This window comes from Lutra lutra, chromosome 2 (assembly GCF_902655055.1).
Source record: "Lutra lutra chromosome 2, mLutLut1.2, whole genome shotgun sequence".
NCBI classification, from domain to species: Eukaryota; Metazoa; Chordata; class Mammalia; order Carnivora; family Mustelidae; genus Lutra; species Lutra lutra.
In genome coordinates, this window is record NC_062279.1 from 3,154,508 (window position 1) to 3,174,237 (window position 19,730).

General features: G+C 40.8%; 1 protein-coding gene across 3 annotated transcripts in view; it reads right to left on the bottom strand.

The window, feature by feature from the left end:
• The window catches only part of CSMD1 (CUB and Sushi multiple domains 1), a 2,014,336-nt gene that overhangs the window by 255,483 nt on the left and 1,739,123 nt on the right, over positions 1 to 19,730 (bottom strand). For all 3 annotated transcript variants that reach the window (XM_047713603.1, XM_047713595.1, XM_047713613.1), the window contains 4 exons: positions 14,632 to 14,823; positions 9,413 to 9,551; positions 5,807 to 5,994; positions 449 to 643 (listed from right to left, as the gene is read on the bottom strand). In XM_047713603.1, the coding sequence (XP_047569559.1) occupies positions 449 to 643; positions 5,807 to 5,994; positions 9,413 to 9,551; positions 14,632 to 14,823 (714 nt within the window). The remainder of the gene's footprint in view (positions 1 to 448; positions 644 to 5,806; positions 5,995 to 9,412; positions 9,552 to 14,631; positions 14,824 to 19,730) is intronic.

A 19,730-nucleotide genomic window follows, 5' to 3' on the forward strand; every position in this document is an offset into this window, starting at 1 on the left:
TATTCATTTAATGCCCATATAAAGAATTACAATGATTGATATCTTGAGGGAAAATAACACATAAATATACATATGGAGGGAAATACAGACAAGAAGGAGAGACACAGAGAGACCCAGAAAGAAACAGTGCACTGAGACACCGAGTGTCTGTCTGTATTTCTTATGTACCTTGGGCCTGGAATATGCAAACACAGAAGTTAAAAATGTCAAATTATCTAACTGAGGAAAAATTACCAGCCCTTCCAGAAGCCCATGGCAATGGCCAATACACTAGTTCCACTAAATGAGGGAGAAGTGTGATGTTCTTGGTCCCCATTAGCACTGTGTGCGATCAGACGCCAACTCCTGCTAGAGGAACAGAGCACTGAAGTGTGGCAGGGTTTTAAAGTGAGACCGTGCGTTCCAAATTAGAAGGATTATTGAAGAGAAACCTAGAATCCATGCGTACCGTTGCAGGAAGGCAAGGCTTGGCTCCAGGCAGGTTTTCCGTCTGCTCCGATCACGCACGTGATGGACGAGGGGTCCACGATCTTGTAGCCAGAGTCACACTGGTAAGTGACACTTGAGCCAAGCTTGAAGTCTGTGCCAATTCTTGTCCCGTTCATTATATTTCCAGGGTCAAAGCAGGCTTCCCGTGGCTTCTCTGTGGAGGAAATAAATGTCAGCTGCATGAGGGCACAGTCTTAAGCTTCCGTTCCTTTAGTTGCTTACCGTTTTTATTTGGTGCCTAGAACAGCGCCTGGTGTGCAAGAAAGGCTCAGACAGTACTCACAGACTGAACAATGACCAAGTTATTTGTTAATTATCAAGTTCTATTAATAGTGATATGCCAAAAAATGATTATCAATTTAAAAATTATCAGTTAAATATTATAGAAAAAGTATAGAAAAATAGGAAAAACTCCTATCTAATAAAATTATATTTCTTTTTTTAACCACATTTTATGGAAGAATTGCTATTGAATTACTGTCATTTATGTTAAAAAAAATACAGCATTATTATTGTATGTATCTTTTTGCTCTGGATTATAGTACTGAACCAAAGACACTGACTCAGGAAAAGCTGAGGTCATTTTCCACCTCTGTGCTTAAATCCTACTAACATGAAATCATAGCACGCGTTAGGAACAATGAGAAGATGGGGCTTCTCGGAAGGCTGGTTCACACAAGCTGATGCACTTTTAGATACTGGTGACAGCAGCCCGGCTGGGAAGACGGGGAGGGGAAGCACCCACCGAGCTTCCTGACGCAGAGCACACCTTCCCGGGAACGCATGGTTGGAGGAAGCCAAATGCTGTGTCTGCCCTGTACTGACCCCCCAACACCCAGCCTAATGGCAGTAGCTGCTCAGACGGTTCCAGGCCTGTTTCGTACCATGCACTGGGCCGGGGGCACGGCGGGCTTTGACCCTGCGCTTCAGCACGCCTCTGCGAGGACGGTCCCCAGCCAGCTTACATGCAGAGAATCTGAACCTGCTGCTTGAAAAGTTAAAAATCTTTCACTAAAAACCTGTCTTTTCCTAAATATAAATACAGAACTGTCTTTGTAGCTTGTAGCTATACGGTTAATCCCAGTTAACGGTTGGTCACCTTAATATTTTAAATGTCTTTATATTCAAGAGATCCTCCAAAAAACTCTAAATGGAAATATATGTATATATGTACAGACACACACGTGCACACATATATGTTATGTGTGTGTGTTTGTGCACATATATGCTTACATGTACGTATATATTTATATATGTCTGTAGGTATCACATGTTTATAGATGTGTGTGTAGTTATACATCATTTCATCATTTGGATTGTTTTTGGCTTATGCATGTCAACAGCCTTCATGCCATCATCAAAGCTTCTGGTCATGTCAGAAGCCTCAGGAACTGAATCTTATAGATCTTCAAGTGATCACTATAGAGGTTACCTGAGATTTTCATCTTCCTTTTTTAGCTGAAAGGTATAAAAACAGAATTTGGCTTCTATGTGTGTGTGAGAGACAGAGAAAGTGATTGGGGCCATCAATGTCAACAGGCTCGAGGATAACTTGAGTGGAAAAAATAAACATGTCTTTGCTCTCTGCTTTTGGCTTGACAATCTCTCCCACTGTACCGAGTTTACACGTCCGTCCCTTCATTCATCGTAGAAAATCCAGTGCTGATCACACACACAAAAGATCTCTGAAAATTATAAGGTGTAGACTTCAACTTTTTTGGTGGGGATTCATATTGGTCCCTATTTAAATTTTTTCTTACTGATTGTCTACATGTTGCTTATTAGTAATTCTACACACTCGCGTCTGGAGAAGACCACCCTGAGAGACTGCACATGTGTCATGAGAGATGAAGAATGAAATGAACTCTGAAAACTTTGCATTGCACATTCTTTTAGAAATGGATGATATTTAGAAGAGGAAAAAGGTACAAAGTTTGGGAAGTTTTGCAGGAAAAAAGACTTGTTTAACTGTATTTATTCCATATTTCCCATTATATTTATGAAGATCTACGTGTCAACATCAGCCAAACAGAGATCTCTTTGGCAATTGTTGACTTAAACTTAATTTTTTTTTTAAATTTGTTTTCTTCTTTTTTTTTGTTTTCTTGTACAAACCCTTGTGTCCAGGGCTGACTTTTCAATAGATCACAGCAAGGAAGCTTGCTCTGCTACAGACGAAACCCCAGCCCAGAAGCCGGCCATCTACAAATGGTTTAGCACCAGGTTCCCCATGAACATGTGTTGCATGACAGTAGAGGGGGCGACCCTCTTTTCGGCTGTATTTCCGGGATGAGGGCCTCTCCACACCGGATCCCAGTCCCGATGCATGGCAGGTTAAACTTAATTCTTAACTATAAGAATCTATTATGTTATTTACTTACATACTTTGGCTAAAATGAAAGATATACTAAAAATATTATAGATTATATTATAATATATATCATTATATAATACATAATGTATTATAGATTAATTGAATATGTTATTATATATCTTATTATATTATACCATTATGTTATAATATATATTATTGTATTATCATACTATAATGTATTATTATATTGCCATATATGTGTTTTACATATATTGCATTATAACCAAAGCATGTAAATGTATGCAGACATATATATATAAATGCATATTATATGAATATATAATTTCTGTTAGCATATCACTGATGACAGATATTATCATATGTAAAACAATGTAACACCTTTTTGCAAGCCCTTGTTCTACTGCTACTGGAGTTTGTCCCTGTGTATCATGTTGGGACCAGCATTCTAATCATCTTATTGAAAACCGATTTGGATATTTTGAAGGGCAGGTGACATTGTGTTAATTTTTTGTAGTTGCATAAATCCCATCTAGAGCAGAGAACATGTAGTTTTAGCAGAGCAGGAATGAAAATCTATGACTGTAGGCCCTGGAAGGGTCGTCCCCCTGGCTGCTGTCCACCAGTGTCCTGCAGAGCATACTGGGCAGCTAGTGGTCCGGACATGGACACTTCTCCATACACAGCAGCCCCCCATTCGGGATGCGTCCCCAGGCCCCAGGAATGGCTGAAAATGCAGACAGCACCAGGCACTACGTATGCTTCATTTTGTTCTATTCATACACATAACAGTTCTGCTTATAAATTAGGCACACTAAGAGATGAGCGATAATAACTGATCACAAAATAAAACCATTATAACAATATGCTGTAATAAAAGTTATGTGACTGTGGTCTCTCCATCACTCTCTCCAAATGTCTCACTGCCCTGTCCTCACCCCTTCCTGTGATGATGCTCGAGGACAAGATGCCCACGATGTTGGAAGTAAGGAGAATGACCCAGACGGGGGACACAGCATCAGGTGACCTGCGGCCCTGAGGCTATAGCTGGGGGGAGGGGCATCTGCTTCAGGACAGACGTGGCGGACCCTGTCACCCAGACCAAGATAGGGCAGCAAACCTCAGAGAAGAGGTCTACCCCGCATGACTGCTGCCTTCTCAGTCTCTTCAGTCATGTGTCCTTGTACGTCTCTCTGAGTTTAGTTGAATATTTGGTTAATGCCACTTACACAATTATCTGCTCAGTGTCACTAATTTGGATTTCTGATGGCAAGTGTCATCTTCGTTTCTCTAAACATCCTGCATCTAATCTTTTGGTTCCATTCATCGGTTGTCAGTTCAGGGTGTTTTGTGATAAATCACAAATACTGATTTTGCTCACAGTTTGTCCTGTTTTCTGTCAGGACTTCATAACGTGCTGTGTTTTGCCATAGTTCACATCTGTTCTCCCTAAGGAGACACCCCTGAGCACCCCAGTCCTGGGGCCCTGTGGATGGATCAGCCAGGGGCCAGAGATGGAGGCTCGGCGAGGCTGCCCATGACTCTGCTGCTCAGGTGCTGGCCCTTCCAGGGGCACTCGCTGGGGCAGCGTGAGCTAGTGCTGCCTTCCCCTGTCTTCTGATGGTTGTACTTGCCCACCGCCTCTACTGGGGAGCTTTCCAGACTTTAGGAGCTCGAGTCACCAGAGAGATGGCTGGCCGGGTCACAAAGAACCCAGACAAAGGAGGCAGGGCTTTCCTCCCACGCTTACTCACTGGCTCGCTGATCATCTACCCTAGAATGCCCTGGAGGGTACACGCGTCTGAGCAGGAAATGACAAATGTGCACCCCTGTATTTAGATGCAGTATGGTCTTTTTTAAATTCATTAGAAACTGGGCATTCTTACGGTGAAGTGCGTTTCTGTGAGTTCTTGTTAATACAGAAACTACCTGATGATACAGAAAATGCTTTAAAGTACTTTTATTCACAGACATTAACAGATCCCATCCCCAAAGCATAAGAACTCCTCTGATTGCTGAAATGTTTAAATTTTTTCCTGCTGTACATTTTAAGAAGAATTAGTAAGTTTGTAGGTTTTGCTGTTTAGAGAGAAATACATTAATTTTCTACTTAAAACCATGTAAGGAGACACGTGCCCAGTGAAGAGTTAACAGTGATGAAATGTGTTTTGCACTGTATGTGACAATTTAACTACTAGTAATAAGTAACTCAAAACTTTAAATATACGTATTCTCATTATTTTTTTTACAAAGCACTCACTACTGTGAAATGATATTCCATTGTCTTTTTCTCTAATTCTTAGCAATATACCTTGCATTTTCTTTGTTCACATAAGAAGTGGATTTGAAAAGTGTTTAATTATTTTCACAGAGCCTATAGCAAAACGCTTAGTTTAGGGTGGTTTTTGTTTGTGAGTTTGTCTCTGTTTGTTTTTTCTGGGTGTTTGATAACGGGATGGTGGATCCCAAACGAAGTAGGGGTCACCTGTCCGGTGACCACACAGGAACCCCTGCCTGCCCTGGACGATTCATTGGACCAGGGCCCACAGGTGGTAGGACAGGGCAAGGGCCATGGGTATTACACGTGGAAAACCACGGATGAATCCAAGCTATTTTGATGTACTTAATCTTAGTCATTCTGACGAAATAAACTAGAAGATACTAAAACACATATTAAAATAATTCTTCTATGTCATCAAATCCTTCATTACACAAACCATTATTTTTACACAGCCATAAATTTGGGAAAAAAGAAATTATTCAGAGTTTTGTTTGTTTGTTTTTGTTTTTTCTTTTAGCTCAGGTAGAACTGTGTCTCCGCATTTTCTTCTGCACTGGAAAGATCGATCTGTCTTTCCCCAGACAGATGAGAGATGTGAGCACTTTACATACTAAACAGACAGGCAAGATGGCGGAAATAAATGCTTACAATGGAAACGTCCTGATACAAATTATTTGACGCGCCAATGAAACTGGCCACAGTACCTTTAAATTCAATCGCAAATCCCGACAAGCCCACAGAGGCGTCACTCCGAAACGCCAGGAAAACACTGTTTCCACTGCTCTCAATTCTTTCTGGGGCTTGAGAGCCCTGGAAGCTTCCAAGGAGAGGTCTGTTGGAATCCTCTCCTTCATAGATGTGCAGGAAGTCGTAGCTGGGCTCCATGTTGAAACTAGAGGGAAGAGACCTCATCAGGTTAGACACCTACGACGCGCCTCTCATCTCCCCGACTAGAACGTTACTGCGATCACACTGTGAGTCCCTTTGCTTCCAAGCAGCACTTGTTAAATCTTAGAACAACCCCAACGTGACATGTAACAGTAATTTACATGTCAAAATAGCTATGCGAGTAACGACTATCCACGAGAAACACTGTCCGTATTTTACGGGATGACCACTGTGTTCAAAATAGTATGACTTTGAAGCTGATCCTAGTACTGAGGACTGAATAGCTCTTCCCCACACTCATGAAATTGCTAATGGAGTGTGGTTTGAAGGAAATGGGCTTAAAAGGGAAGCATTCCCACTGATACTTGATTTTTATGTGAATACTTTTATTTTGAAAAACAATTACTAAAGTTTTATTTAAAAATTCCTTTTTGTGAGCTTTTTGTTTGTTTTGTTTTGTTTTGTGTACTTTTAAAAATGTAGCTGCCTCTCCTTGCTTGGGTAAAGCGTCACAGAGTGGGAGGCGCCTGTTCCAGCCCAGGCTTCCCCATCGCTGACTTCAGCCAATTATCCCTTTCCCATCCCCCTCCCCTGTCTCCACTCCCCTCTCTATCTCCCTTTCTTCTCTACTATTAAATATACTGGTAATCCCCAAAGCTCTCAAGAGGGATTTGGCTTGCAATGTCTCTGCCATATTTGATGAGAAAGCTGATGATAATCTGGGAGCTTCAGAAAGGACCACAGTCTCAGTAAAAGACTAAATGTGCAGATGGATAAGATCTTGATGAGATCAGAACAAGCCAACAAATTAGAGGAGTTTAAGTAATCCATTCTGGCCGGCGTTCCACTTCCCCCATCTCTGAATCAGGCCTTTGAGTCTGTAGCAAGGACTCATTCTGAGCACCTTCTACTCTCTCTCCTTCTAGCTGGCCGGGGACAACAGGGATGGAGAGTCAGGAGTCTTAACAGTCACCAACATGGGCTTTGTTAAGGTGGCATTGTTTTCCTGCAGATTCAAGGGATTACAAGGAATACAGCTGTCTTCAGACATCACCCACCGCATTCTAAAGGAAGTGACAAAGAGGGGGCACCATGGAGGACCCAACGTTAATCCTGACCCCAGCTGGGCATCGTGCCGTCCCGCCTTATGTCAAGGCTACACTGGGTCCCGTGGGAGGTCCCCGGACATATTTACTAAAGGAAGTTGTAAAAGGTCTCCTAGTCTGATCATTTGACAGATTCCTTGAAATCAGAAATGAACAAGGAGTAAAAATTTGGCAAGAGAAAGGATAAAGGCACCAACAGGAACAGTATCAACCAAGTGGGCTTTAATTAGAATAAGAACTTTTTTTGTAATACTTAATAAGAATGTTATTAGAATCCAGTCACACTGTGCCCCAAGAGCTGGCCTAGGTAATTATCATGACAGATAATTTTCGAGCACTGGAAATACAACAAGGCACAGACACAAAGCCTTCTGACTGCTCTCTCTCTCTCTCTCTTTGGATATACCATGATCCATGCATAAAAGTCTGGAGTGAAATTTATAATTCATTATTATTCCATTTGTAAAATCCATCCGTATTTCTACTTATGCTAGCTGCACAGTCCATGAACCCCAACAAGAGATTAAAGTCTGGCCCAGCTGTTGAGCCAAATTTAATTTGAGTCCCAGTGTGTGAGTAGCATAGAGCCCACAGGTGACAGAGGCCTGCAAGAGGCTGTCCCTCCACAGTCATCCCAAGTACCGGGATGACCTTCGGAGCTAGTGCTCCAGGTCTAGTAATACGCTGTCTTCACTGGTAGTAAGGCCAGCGGCCACCCGCCCCAGCCTCACAGAAACACACTTGACTTGACTCACGTTCTTAAAACCGTGCATCTGGGCAGCATGTGTCAGTGTCAGTCCCCCTTTGCTGGGGTGAAATCCGTGTCCCCCACCCACTGCTTCCTGTTCCCCCTCTATCTACTAAGTCGATCTGGTTGGGAGGTCTCAGGATCATTCCCAACTTTGTGAATTTTCCATCAAATTGAGTCCGCTAAGGACTTAGGGATCTAAAAGGTGGAAGAAGGGTTGGAGATTTTCTACTTTTACTTTCTTTCCAGAGAGGTGTGTAAAATAAATAGAAAAAAAAAAAAAAACAGAACAAAACAAAACAAAAAACTTCTGTCTTATCACATGGACTGCACTTGGGGAACCTTGATAATCAGTCACTGTGACACATCGGAAGATAGGAGACTCTTATTTATAAGGCTCTGTGTTCTCTAAAAGGCTTTTAATTGTTAATTTGTTTTTCATCTCCTGGTACCAGTGGTGTCTCCTGGTGTTAAGGAAGGCACTGGTAGAAGTTAACATTCACAAAACCCACAAAGATGTCCAAAAATATAGCTGCAAATGTTCGGTGGTTTTGTGTACTAGCTGAGAGACATACTAAGTATTCATCAAGAGGCAAATTTATAGCAGCTTGGGTAAATTCAAGACACGATGGCTTATCAGACTACTTAAATTGAGCACCACAGGCGTTTAAAATTACACTGATTCAGATCCCATCAGGGGGAGAAAGTGAAGGAAGATAATCACCACCAGGCCTGGAACGGTGACATAAACATCAGAAAAGGAAATGTGTTGAATTGACAAATAAATGTAATTAGACCACTTCACCCCAGAGAGGTAAGAGGTCAATAGCACGACCTTTAGAACCACTTATTTTTTAAAACGCCCCTTCCTTTAGTTCAAAATGCAGAAGTGGAGGTCTTGGGATTTGCAAAAAAATTCAATTATGATACACCAGATACAAGTAATATGATAGTCCTATAGAATTTATAAGATAATCAGCATGTTTGAAACTTCATCATCAAGTTTAGCAGGAGTAAGTCAGCAGTAATTTTTTAAGGATAACGTCTACTAATTCAGACTTTACAGCAACCACATTGGGGAAACTTCCATTTTCAAAATTCTATCAAGTGATGATATCTCAATGATAATAAAGATTTTATCACAAATACAAGCGGCTACCTTTGGGAATGTCAGACAAGACGTATGAGGGGAGTGAATTCATTATCACACGTGTGGGGAATAGGAGACACTGATGAGACATTAAACTAAGCCCATTTCTATCACTGTTTTATTACTCTTCTTGACTATTCTGTAAATGAAGCCTTCTCATGTGGAACATACAGCATGCAAGATAGTATTTAAAAGTAATTCTTGCTATGTCATGTCTGTCCTCAGACAAGTAGAATGCTCTGCAGCCAAGTAATCTATTTCCATTTATGTCCTTTTGCAGCCCGAGGTAGCAGCTCTCGGAACAAGATGGAAGGGTTTCATTCGGGTAAAACTGGGCACTGCATGAAGGGGTACGCGGCATAATTTTTAGGTATGACCCTTAACATTCTGTCAACAGGGATTCTACGAGAGATGGTACCTTTTGAATATCAAGGCAATGACGAAGTCAGGATTCACTTTTATTCTCCAGTCACATTCTTTGCCAGGAGGATACGGCTGTGGGTAGTTAGGTGACAAAATGACACCTGCAGGGCCGGTCAGGTTCCCCCCACAGGCAGCTGTCACGGAAGAGAAACAATGCCGGTCAGTGAGAGATAAGACACCACAGAATTCAACAAGGACATGCCCTACCTGTTGGGTTATTGAACACTTTTCCAGGTGGAAATTTAAGACCTAGGAGGGCTATACATTTTTCATGGCTTGTTCATGATTTTTATATAATGTCCCACCATGTTTTTAGGGAGGATTTTAAACTGCTGACAAATAAACTTGACTTGCTATAATTTTAAGCTTTACAGATTACTTTACTCGTCCATGCTCCCAGGATGTGCACGTGTGCACACACACACGCACACACACACACACACACACTTGGGAAGGGGAATGAAATCCCCACGAACAACATTTATGGTCCTGCTAATTCTTCTGTCCTTTCTGGTCCACAAAGTCATTGCCACATTGTTCTAGAAGGCATGCTTCCTGTTCACTTGTGTTTCACACTTGCCTGGCACAGTTTTTGATCAAGTATTCAGGAAATACTTGTGACCACATATTTCTCACCATCCTCTGATAGGTGTACGGTTTGGGACACAATTCAGAAATGACAGAACTGACAAAGTTTAAGTGACATCCTGGGATAGGGAACCAGTAAGAGAGTGATCTGGGACATCAATCCTAAAAATGTTATGTGATCACAACGCTCAGTAGGCGACCCGACCATCGAAAGAAGCACTTTAAATGATGCTGATCTTTTTTTATACCTGTCACTTTTTAGTTACCTGGGTTGACATTTACATTAAGAAGATGACAGTTATGAAGTTCAACCATGTTAATAGGCAAGCCAATTTTCATTCTTAAACCTCAAAACATTTAGGAAGGTTTCACTTACTACGTAGGATTTCTGTTAAATCTTCCATCATGTGGAAGGTGTGAAAACACTGCAAAATTCACAAGTATATACATTTCAGATGCATTCAGGAACGTGCTAAGTTTATGGTTCTTCATATTAAATACTGTGGCTTGTCACCAAGTTGCTTTAAGGAATCAGCCCAGTTAAATTATAATGTTCCATCTAAATGAGATATTGTATTCATATAACTGACTGTGTATGCATTTAGGGGAAAAAAAGGGTAAGTAGAGAAAGAAATACCCTAATTGGTAATTTTTTTCTACACACACACACACGACTTTTTTGGAAATTATATGAAGATACGTGTGTTCTAAATTTCTGTGATGGCTATGTCTTTCCATACTCATTTAGTGCTTCTGAAAACAATATTTTCAATAAATAAATAAATATTTTATATATAAATATTTTATATACCATATATATTTTAGATAGTACTAGAATTTGTTTTATACTTTCTATTAAAATTCAGTCTCATTAAAGGCAAACTCTACATAGCATCATAGGAAATACTTATAATGAATTCAGATATGCCCTCAAGAGTAATATGATACAATTTTCACAAAAATGGTTAAACCCACATTTCCCCAGCAAGCAGTCTGATTTTAATAAACTCTGCTGAGACCACTGACTAATCAGCTCTCCCAGGAGGCTGCCTCTCACGGCATCAGGCGGAGAACGGGGCGCGGGTGGTGGCAGGTGGCTTGGAGGTGAGGCACCGGGTACCCCAGGGTCTGGGGACGTTCCACTGCACGCAGGGTTTGCGAGATGAAGAACGACAGATTCAGGCCACTGGCTTCCAGGGTGTCGCCAGCAGGAAGAATCTGGGGATGACACTAGGTACTGACTAAAGCGAAACAAAGGGGTGTCCTGGTCTTATCCTGAACAGACCCAAGGAGGCATTTCTACATGAGGTGATCTGGAAGCTTCCAGGGGAGTAATAGCACCGTCTCACCATGTTTGCTCTCTGGTTGGGTCAGGCTTTTTTCATTTTAGCTTCATTAGGTTTTAATTTGAAAGCTTGCAAAATATTTTGGATAGCATGAGGAATGAGTACAAAATGTGACTCAGCCGCTCCAGGAAATACTTTGGAGGGAACGGACGCAGAAATGAAAACCACACATTTCTATCAATCCTCGGTGCCTTGTTTGAAATCCTTCAGCCCCACTCCTTGTCCCCGGTCACGTCTCCATCCCTCACGGTCTGAAGCAACCCTCCTTAATGAGACACATCCACATTCCCGCATCAAGACGGTTCCGTGTTTATGCCATTAAACAACATAACTAGTCTTGAAATAGCCTCCCTGCTGATCAGGGCTACATGTGGACACATAATGAATTTCTGTAAACTTAGGGTAAATTCTTGCTTTTCAGAATTCTTAATAACTTGGACTTGGACAAAAGGGATTGCAAGCTATATAAGAAAATGGGGACATGGGGATTTTGAGGGACCCGTCACTCAGAACTAGAAAGCGGTGAGCATTCTCTGGTCTGGAGGCAAGTCCTCTGGGCTCTGCTGAAAACCCCAAAAAGGAGGTGCCTCCACCATTAGAGTCCTTTGGGAAGTGAAGGAAGGGAGCGATCCAAACCATCCACAAGAAAAATCAGCAGCAAATGACAAGGTTGTGGAAGTATGGACAACATACCAACAGGCGAATGGTTAAGAGATTTCAGAAAAGAGAGAGAAAGAACCAAAAACAGGAGGAGAAGGACTACTAATAATAAAAGGGGGAAGATAAATTAGTAGGCCAGCCAGTTGGGAAAGAACACATTCAAATGGCCAAGAAGAATATGAAATAAAAACCATTCAACCTCACTATTAACTTAAATGCCTTTTAAAACCTCAAAGAATCATCGCTTTCTGCCCATATAAAATTATGAGATTAAAAACAATGTACATGGGGCTTTCCCCCCCTCCTTCGGGGAAAATTAACACCCATGGCTCTGTTGGTGATAAATTGGTGCACAATCCCAAGAGTTTTGAAAAATGTTTTAAAAGCCCTGGAAACACATAAATTTGTAGAAAAATGTCACTTATAAATAAGCATGGATGGGTTTTGCAACACGAGGGTTCATTTCTGCAATCATCATAGTAGAGGAGGGACGGAAGCAACCTAAGTGTACATGAAGAAAGGATCGTTGTGTTCCGTGTTGGCCAGTCCTCAGAGATGCTGGGCAGTCATTACAAACTAGCAGAGAATACGTAGTAGCACAAAGAGGTCCTCCTTCAGTACTGGTAAGTCAAAGTGCAATTTACAAAAGAAGCAGGATGCTGTCACTTAAAAACATTTTAAAAATAGATTAGACATACATAAAATAATTATGATGCTTATTTATGCATGTTTATGTTAATAGTATTTGCCTCCAGGTAGAAAGATGACAGCTTTTTCTCCTCTTTTCTTCTCTTAACTGAACATGTATTATTTTTTAATAAGGAAAAAGCTTAAAACATAAAATTAAAAACTGTCTTAAGTCAGCAGAGCAGAATTTACATGGGTGCTAAGGCACAATCAGCTGCCATCCTAATGGATGGGTTTCTTACGGAGGACATAAGCCTCATTTCTGGGGGAAAAGAAATGTTTACAATGTAATGAAAAGATAACATTAATTTATTCCCGACTACACATTTTCTATTTTTCTGTTAGATAATGCCTATGCGTGTAGGCTGGGCTGTCTGCACAATTGATAGCCAATTGCCTAAGAGTGAGTTAAGCCTGTGCCTGGGGCCCATCCTCAAGGCAGAGGAAATGCTGCCTATGTTGTCTGTTGAGAACTGGATTATTCAGCTCATAAAATATCTACTCGTTGGTCAAAGTTATATAACTAAGATATAAGCTAATGAACGATGATAGATTAGTTGGGAAGATGGTCACATTTTACAAGTGTCTAAAATCATGGGGACTGAAATATACTCTTTTGGAGTTTAACGGGTACCAGTATTGGTCTGGAAAGCACCTCCATGCGTTTGAAATCGTGCAAAATGGGGGTGGAGGGAGTGTCCTTGTCAATTTAAAAGCAGAGTCATGGTTTAAAATGATGTTGCATTTACAGGCAGTCACTCTACTTTAAAAAAGTAATACAGAAATCTTGCAAGTCTCCAGAGGACGTGGCTGGAAGTAAAAGGCAGGACGGCGCCCTGGATTTACAGAAGGTAAACTCGGCACAAAGCACCCAGTGCACACGGGCCGCTCTTGGACAAGGCTGAGCACTCTGATAAGTGGAGCCACCAGACCTCACGCAGCCTCCCAGTACTCGGAGCACTTAGTGGAAGTTACGACCTGCGTGTCCCAGCTGCACGGCACCACGGAGAATGCCTCTGCCGCTGTGTATATGACAATAAAAAACATTTCAATCACAAAATCCCCTCAAGTTCACCCTATGCAAAATGGCCTATTAACTATGTGCATAGCATTTCATTATCACTTCTTCTCTCCACAGATTAATTAAATTTTACATTTTTCAAACAGATCATAAAGAAGTACAAATTAAACCGTGACAGTTCATTAAAATAATAAAGTTTAGCAGAGTTTCTTTCAAAAATAAGATGAAATAGGTATTTATGGTGAAATATTTAACTGAATGAGGGGACAATCTGCATGTAATTACTATTTTATATAAAATTATATAGTGCCCTAAAACCATACTTTTGATAGAATATCTTGGATAGTTATTCAAACTGAAGTCTGGAAAACCAACTGATACCTTTTCAATAAGGTCAAACGATGAAATTCTAGTGAATTTCAGAAGCATGTTTCTCCTTTTATCTTCATTTTGACCAAAGCAGTATAATTTCTGGTTTTCAGGATTCTATTAAAATGTTCCAGTATTATAGAAGAACCATTTAAAAAAAGAAAATACTTTTCATTGAGTTGGTTTTGCTGAAGGGCATGTCTCTATATTAAAAATGAGAATACCAATAGTAGGGTTATGAATATTCTGGCACCCAGAATTTTAAATTACAGTAATTTGACTGACCCATATTTTTACAAGATTTCTTAAGGATAGGAAATGTTAGATAAATGTTGATTACGGTACATTAAGTAAACTACTTTCTTTACTTCACCTAATAAAATAAGGTTGAAAGGTTTACACTAAAATTTCCATAGAGTCTCTGAACTAGAGGGCATGTAAGAAACTCTGGAGACATCGTTTTGGAGAAATAACACATTTATGGAGCAATTTTCATGATAACATGCATTCATTCCAAACTATAAAATGACTGTTGTGCAATACCTATGCAGGTAGGAGGGTCCGGTTGCCAAAAGAATCGGTTATTCAGCTGCACACAGGTGATTTTCGCTTGTCCTTGGAGCTGGTACCCAGGGTCACACTGGAAGGTGATGGTGTCTCCGGGCTCTCTGCTATCCCCGTAGCGGGTGCCGTTCTGAGGCATTCCTGGATCGTTGCAGGTGGACGCCACTGAGGCTGCAAGGCAGAGACAAGAGCAGGTCAAGCAACAGGAACAGGGTCCCTACCCTTACGTAGGTGTAGCAGGCCTTGGGTAAGGAAACCCTCTTGACTGGTGGGCGTCATGACTCGTCGGTCCGCATGCGAATGTATGAGAAGTTTCCGTTCCCAGGGATACATTCCATAACGTGAATCTTGATAATGGTTTCTTTGAACAAGCACAGGCAAAATTCGTTGAAAACGCACACGTTGACAAATAGTCAAGGAACTGTATCATGCCTTACTGAATACACACGCGGACACACACCTTCCCTCCGATTTTCTTGCTAACATTACTTTCATGACATTTAAAATATTTCATTAAAGTACATCAATCGCAAAGAACCTTGAGTAAAACAGAATAGGATAAATTACGGTCTGTGCCTTCCAGGTGACAACCAGCTGAGGTGACCAGATTGACGTTGGAATGGGAACCACTGAGAGAAGGTGCACGTCAGCTCAAACCAGGGTATCCTTAGTCTCACAGGGGCTACTTTCTTGGTAAAATGACCAATAACCCCATTTCACTCTCAAAAAATTTCTAACTTGGACAATAAATTATATGATCATCCTGGTTTTAACAGAAGCTCTAAAAATGATGACTTTGGGGTCAAAAAATAGTAAAAGTATTAGGAATTTCAAGTGAGCTTAATAGAGGCCAGCATCTGCAAACAAGCTTGTAAGAGAGCTTTTGAGGGACAGCTGGAGCACTGGAACGTGAGCCTCTGGCAATCATCGGGTGTGCATATTCTAATAGACACACCAAGAGTCACATCACACAGGCAGCTACCAGATCTGCTTGAAGCCAATCAATGAGCATACCTTCCTACCCAGATTCTGGCCCAGAATTCTAACTCCCACATTGCACTGAAAGGAAATGGCCGGGAAAGTACTGGCTATTTTCTCCAATTTCTGTAACTGCTACGTACTTGACGTTCTACTAAAAATTAGGAAGACACGCATCAGGGTCCAAAGCTTACAAGAAGAAAAAAAAAAAAAAATATATATATATATATATATATATATATATTCCATTTTCACTTTCAACTACAATGGTGAGCTCTGTCCCTCTTCACTGCTGAAGGGGCTGTGATAGAAAGCTAGCTTTTCCTGTGGCATGCTCCAGGGCAGGTAACACTTGTTGCTGAAAGAGAAAGATGAAAAACAGCTCTCGCCCAATGGCATGCCACCATGCAGTCTGCAGCATGTAGGTCCATAATGTTTGCAGATGTAAGGTCCATCACGCTTTGATGTCTGTGTTTTGAGTTTCTTATTTGGTTTAGTTTGGGAAACCTGGGGCACTGTTACGCATTTGGCAAGATAGAAGAAATTTAAATAAAAGATAGGAGATGCAAACTGTGCAGGACCTGCTCTGTGTTCTCTAGGGATTTTTAACTAACTTATGGCTGAACGAACAATCCAAGACAAAAGGAAATGGTTCAATGGCGCAGATGGAAGGAAAGGGCGAGCATCAAGGATCCCGAGAGCCATCCGACTTGCTTCTGGTCCCAGCCTTGCTCCATGGGATCCAGATCACTTGAGCTCACTGACCTTCGGGTAACTAATCAGGACAAATGCTAACTGATCAAATCCATCGTGACCGCGGATGTGTGATAGCTCGCCAACCTGTCTCTCCCCCTGGTGTGCTCTAAGCTAATGGAAGGCTGAGGCTGCCTTACCCACTCACTACTGTTCTCTAATTGGCTTTATCATGTATCGAAATACACAATCATGTGGCTCTAGAACACTACTAACAACCAAAAGTCAACATTTAAATAACATTCAGATTTAAGAAATAGATTATTATCACTCAGAAATATTGACGATACCTACTGATGCCTGCACATCCTTACCTCATGCCCTCCCTTCACTCCCGATGAAGTAACTATTTGGAATTTCACAGCTATCGTTCCTTTGCTTCTCTCTAGTTAGCGCAAATGTATGCACTCCAACAGTAGCTGCATGGAGAACCTCCCTTCTGAACTCACATAAATGGAGTCACACATTGAGGTTCTTCTGAGACATTCTGGCTCGGTATTATGTTTCTGAGTCATCCACACTTAGGTCTTATGCTCTGGGTTATTGATGTCCATCACATATGGTTCTCCATTGCATTGATGTACTGGCAAACACTTATGCTGGTTCAAGGGGCTTACCCTCTTACCCTTCTGCCCTGACCATTAAAGCCATGTCTGTAAGTCCTGGAAGACTAAGAGGAACAGGAGGCGAAACTTCCAGTCAGCCTGCAGATCGAGACCTTGAAGCAAAGCTGCTCCACAGCTGAAAACAGAAGAGCTGCCCCCCTGACATACACAGGACTTAAATTTTGGGTTTTTTTTTTTTTTTGTTACATGGCAATAGCCGACCGAAACAAGTCCTACGGTGGTAAACTGTGTTTTGTCCAAAAATACTTCAGTGCTTTCAAAATATATGAAATTCTCCTTCACTCCTAAAGAACGTTTTTACTGAGTTTGTAGCTCAGGGTTAATGACTGGCTGCCATTTTTCCCCCTCAATACTGTTAATACTTTATTTTAGCTCTTCTGGCTTCCAGTGTTCTCACATCACCTCACAGTCCGAAACCGCAATGAGATCACACTCCACTGTTTGGTATTCAAATTTTCATCATACTGTGTCTACCCGTGATCTTCCTTTCATTAACTCTGCTTGGAATTTATTGGAGCTTTTGAATCTGGGGATTAAGCCATTATCCTGTGGAATATCTCCTTTCCCTGCTTCTCAAATTAAAATGGAACAGATATCTCTATCTTCCATGTCTCTTCATCTTCCTCTCATTTTACAATCTTTGTAAACTTTGTTCTCTCTTCCGGACAATCATGGGGTGTGTTTTCCTCCCACCATCTGCTCTGCGTCTACATCAGATTTATTATCTTAAAACGGCAGTGAGTTAACTTTTCCATCATTGTACTTTTCGATTAGTAATCACTCGTTTTCAAATATATGTGGCTATTCATACAGTATATTGTTACTTACTCATATTTCCATTCGTTTTTATCATGTGTTTTACATAATGATTTGACAACCCCCCTCACTATACTTGTTCTCCACAAGTTGCCCACTATCTGTCACCATGTAACATTAGTATAATACCATTGACTGTGACTGCTATGCTGGACCTTTTACTCCCATGTCTTACTCATTCCATAACTAGAAGTCTGTACCTCCCACTCCCCTTCACCCATTCTGACCACACCCCCCACTCCCTCCCTTGTAGCAACTATCAATTTCTTCTCTGATTTATGGGCCTTTCTGTTGTTTGTATGTTCTGTTTTTAGCCTCCACATGTAACTGAAATCATACAGTACCTATCTTTGGATGTCTGACTTACTTCACTTGGCCTAATACCCTCTAGATCCACCCATATGGTCACATATGGCAAGATCTCATTTTTTTCTATGGCTAAGCATATATATATATATATGCCACTTCTTCCTTATCCATTAATGGACACTTGGGTTGCTTCCATAACTTGGATATTGTAAATAATGCTACAATAAACATAGGGGTGCATACATATTTTCAAATTAGTGGGGTTTTTTTGTTTTGTTTTCTTTGGGTAAATACCCAATAGTAGATTTACTGGATTGTATGGTATTTCCTTTGTTAACTTTTTGAGGAACCTCCAAAGTGTTTCGACAATGCCTGCACCATTTACAGGCCCACAAACAATAGAGAAGGGTGCCTTCTTCTCCACATTCTTGCCAACATTTGTTATATCTTGTCTTTTTTATTCTATCCATTCTGACAGGTGTAAGGTCGTATCTCATTGCGGTTTTCATTGACATTTCCCTGATGTTTAGTGATACTGAACATCTTTCCACGTGTCTGTTGGCCATCTGGATGTCTTCTTTGGAAAATTATCTATTCAGTTCCTCTGCACAGTTTTTGATTGGGTTATTTTTTCTGGTGTTGAGTTATACAAATTCTTTATGTATTTTGGATATTAAGCCCTTATAGGATATATCACTTGCAAGTATCTCCCCTCCTTCAGCAGGCTGCCTTCTCATTTTGTTGTTGGTCTCCTTCACTGGGTGGAAGCTTTTTATTTTGGTGTTGTCTCAATAGTTTCTTTTTGCTTTTGTTTTCTTTGTCTGAGGGGGTACATCTAGAAAAATGCTGCAAAGGCCAACGTCCAAGAAATAAGCGCTTATTTTCTTTCTGGGAGTTTTATGGTTTCGGGTCTATTTCAGGAGTTTATTTCCATGTGTGAATCAGAAAGTGGTCCAGCTTCATTCTTCTGCATGTGGCTGTCTAGTTTTCTCAGCACCATTTATTGAAGGGCTGTCTTTTCCTCATTGTATATACTTGACTCCTTTGTCGAAGATTGAGAGGCACCTGGGTGGCTCAGTTAAGCATCTGACTTCAGCCGGGGTCATAATCTCAGGGTCCTTGGATGGTATCCTTGTTTGGTGGGGAGTAGGCTTCTCCCTCTGCCCTTCCCCCCTGCTCATTCTCTCTCTCAAAGAAATAAATATAATCTTTAAAAAAGATTATTTGACCATATATCTATGGGTTTCTTAATGGGTTTTCTATTGTTCTATTGATCTATGTGTCTATTTTTGTGTCAGTACCATACTGTCTTGATGTCTACAGCTTTGTATCATATCTTGAATCTTGGAATTTTGATACCTCTAGCTTGGTTCTCTATTATTTTTTACACTCTTTCTGATCTGATGATAATTGCAATACCTCATGGAAACTATAGTGCTTCTGAGATTTGAATTTGCGCTTCTGTTTTTTGGGGCTTCACCTATAGTAATTCTTTGTGGTCTACTCTAAAGGTATTTTCATTCTGATGGGATTCATATTTAACTTTACCATGTGGCTGGAATACTAAAAACTTTCTATCTCTTTAAAATAAATTTT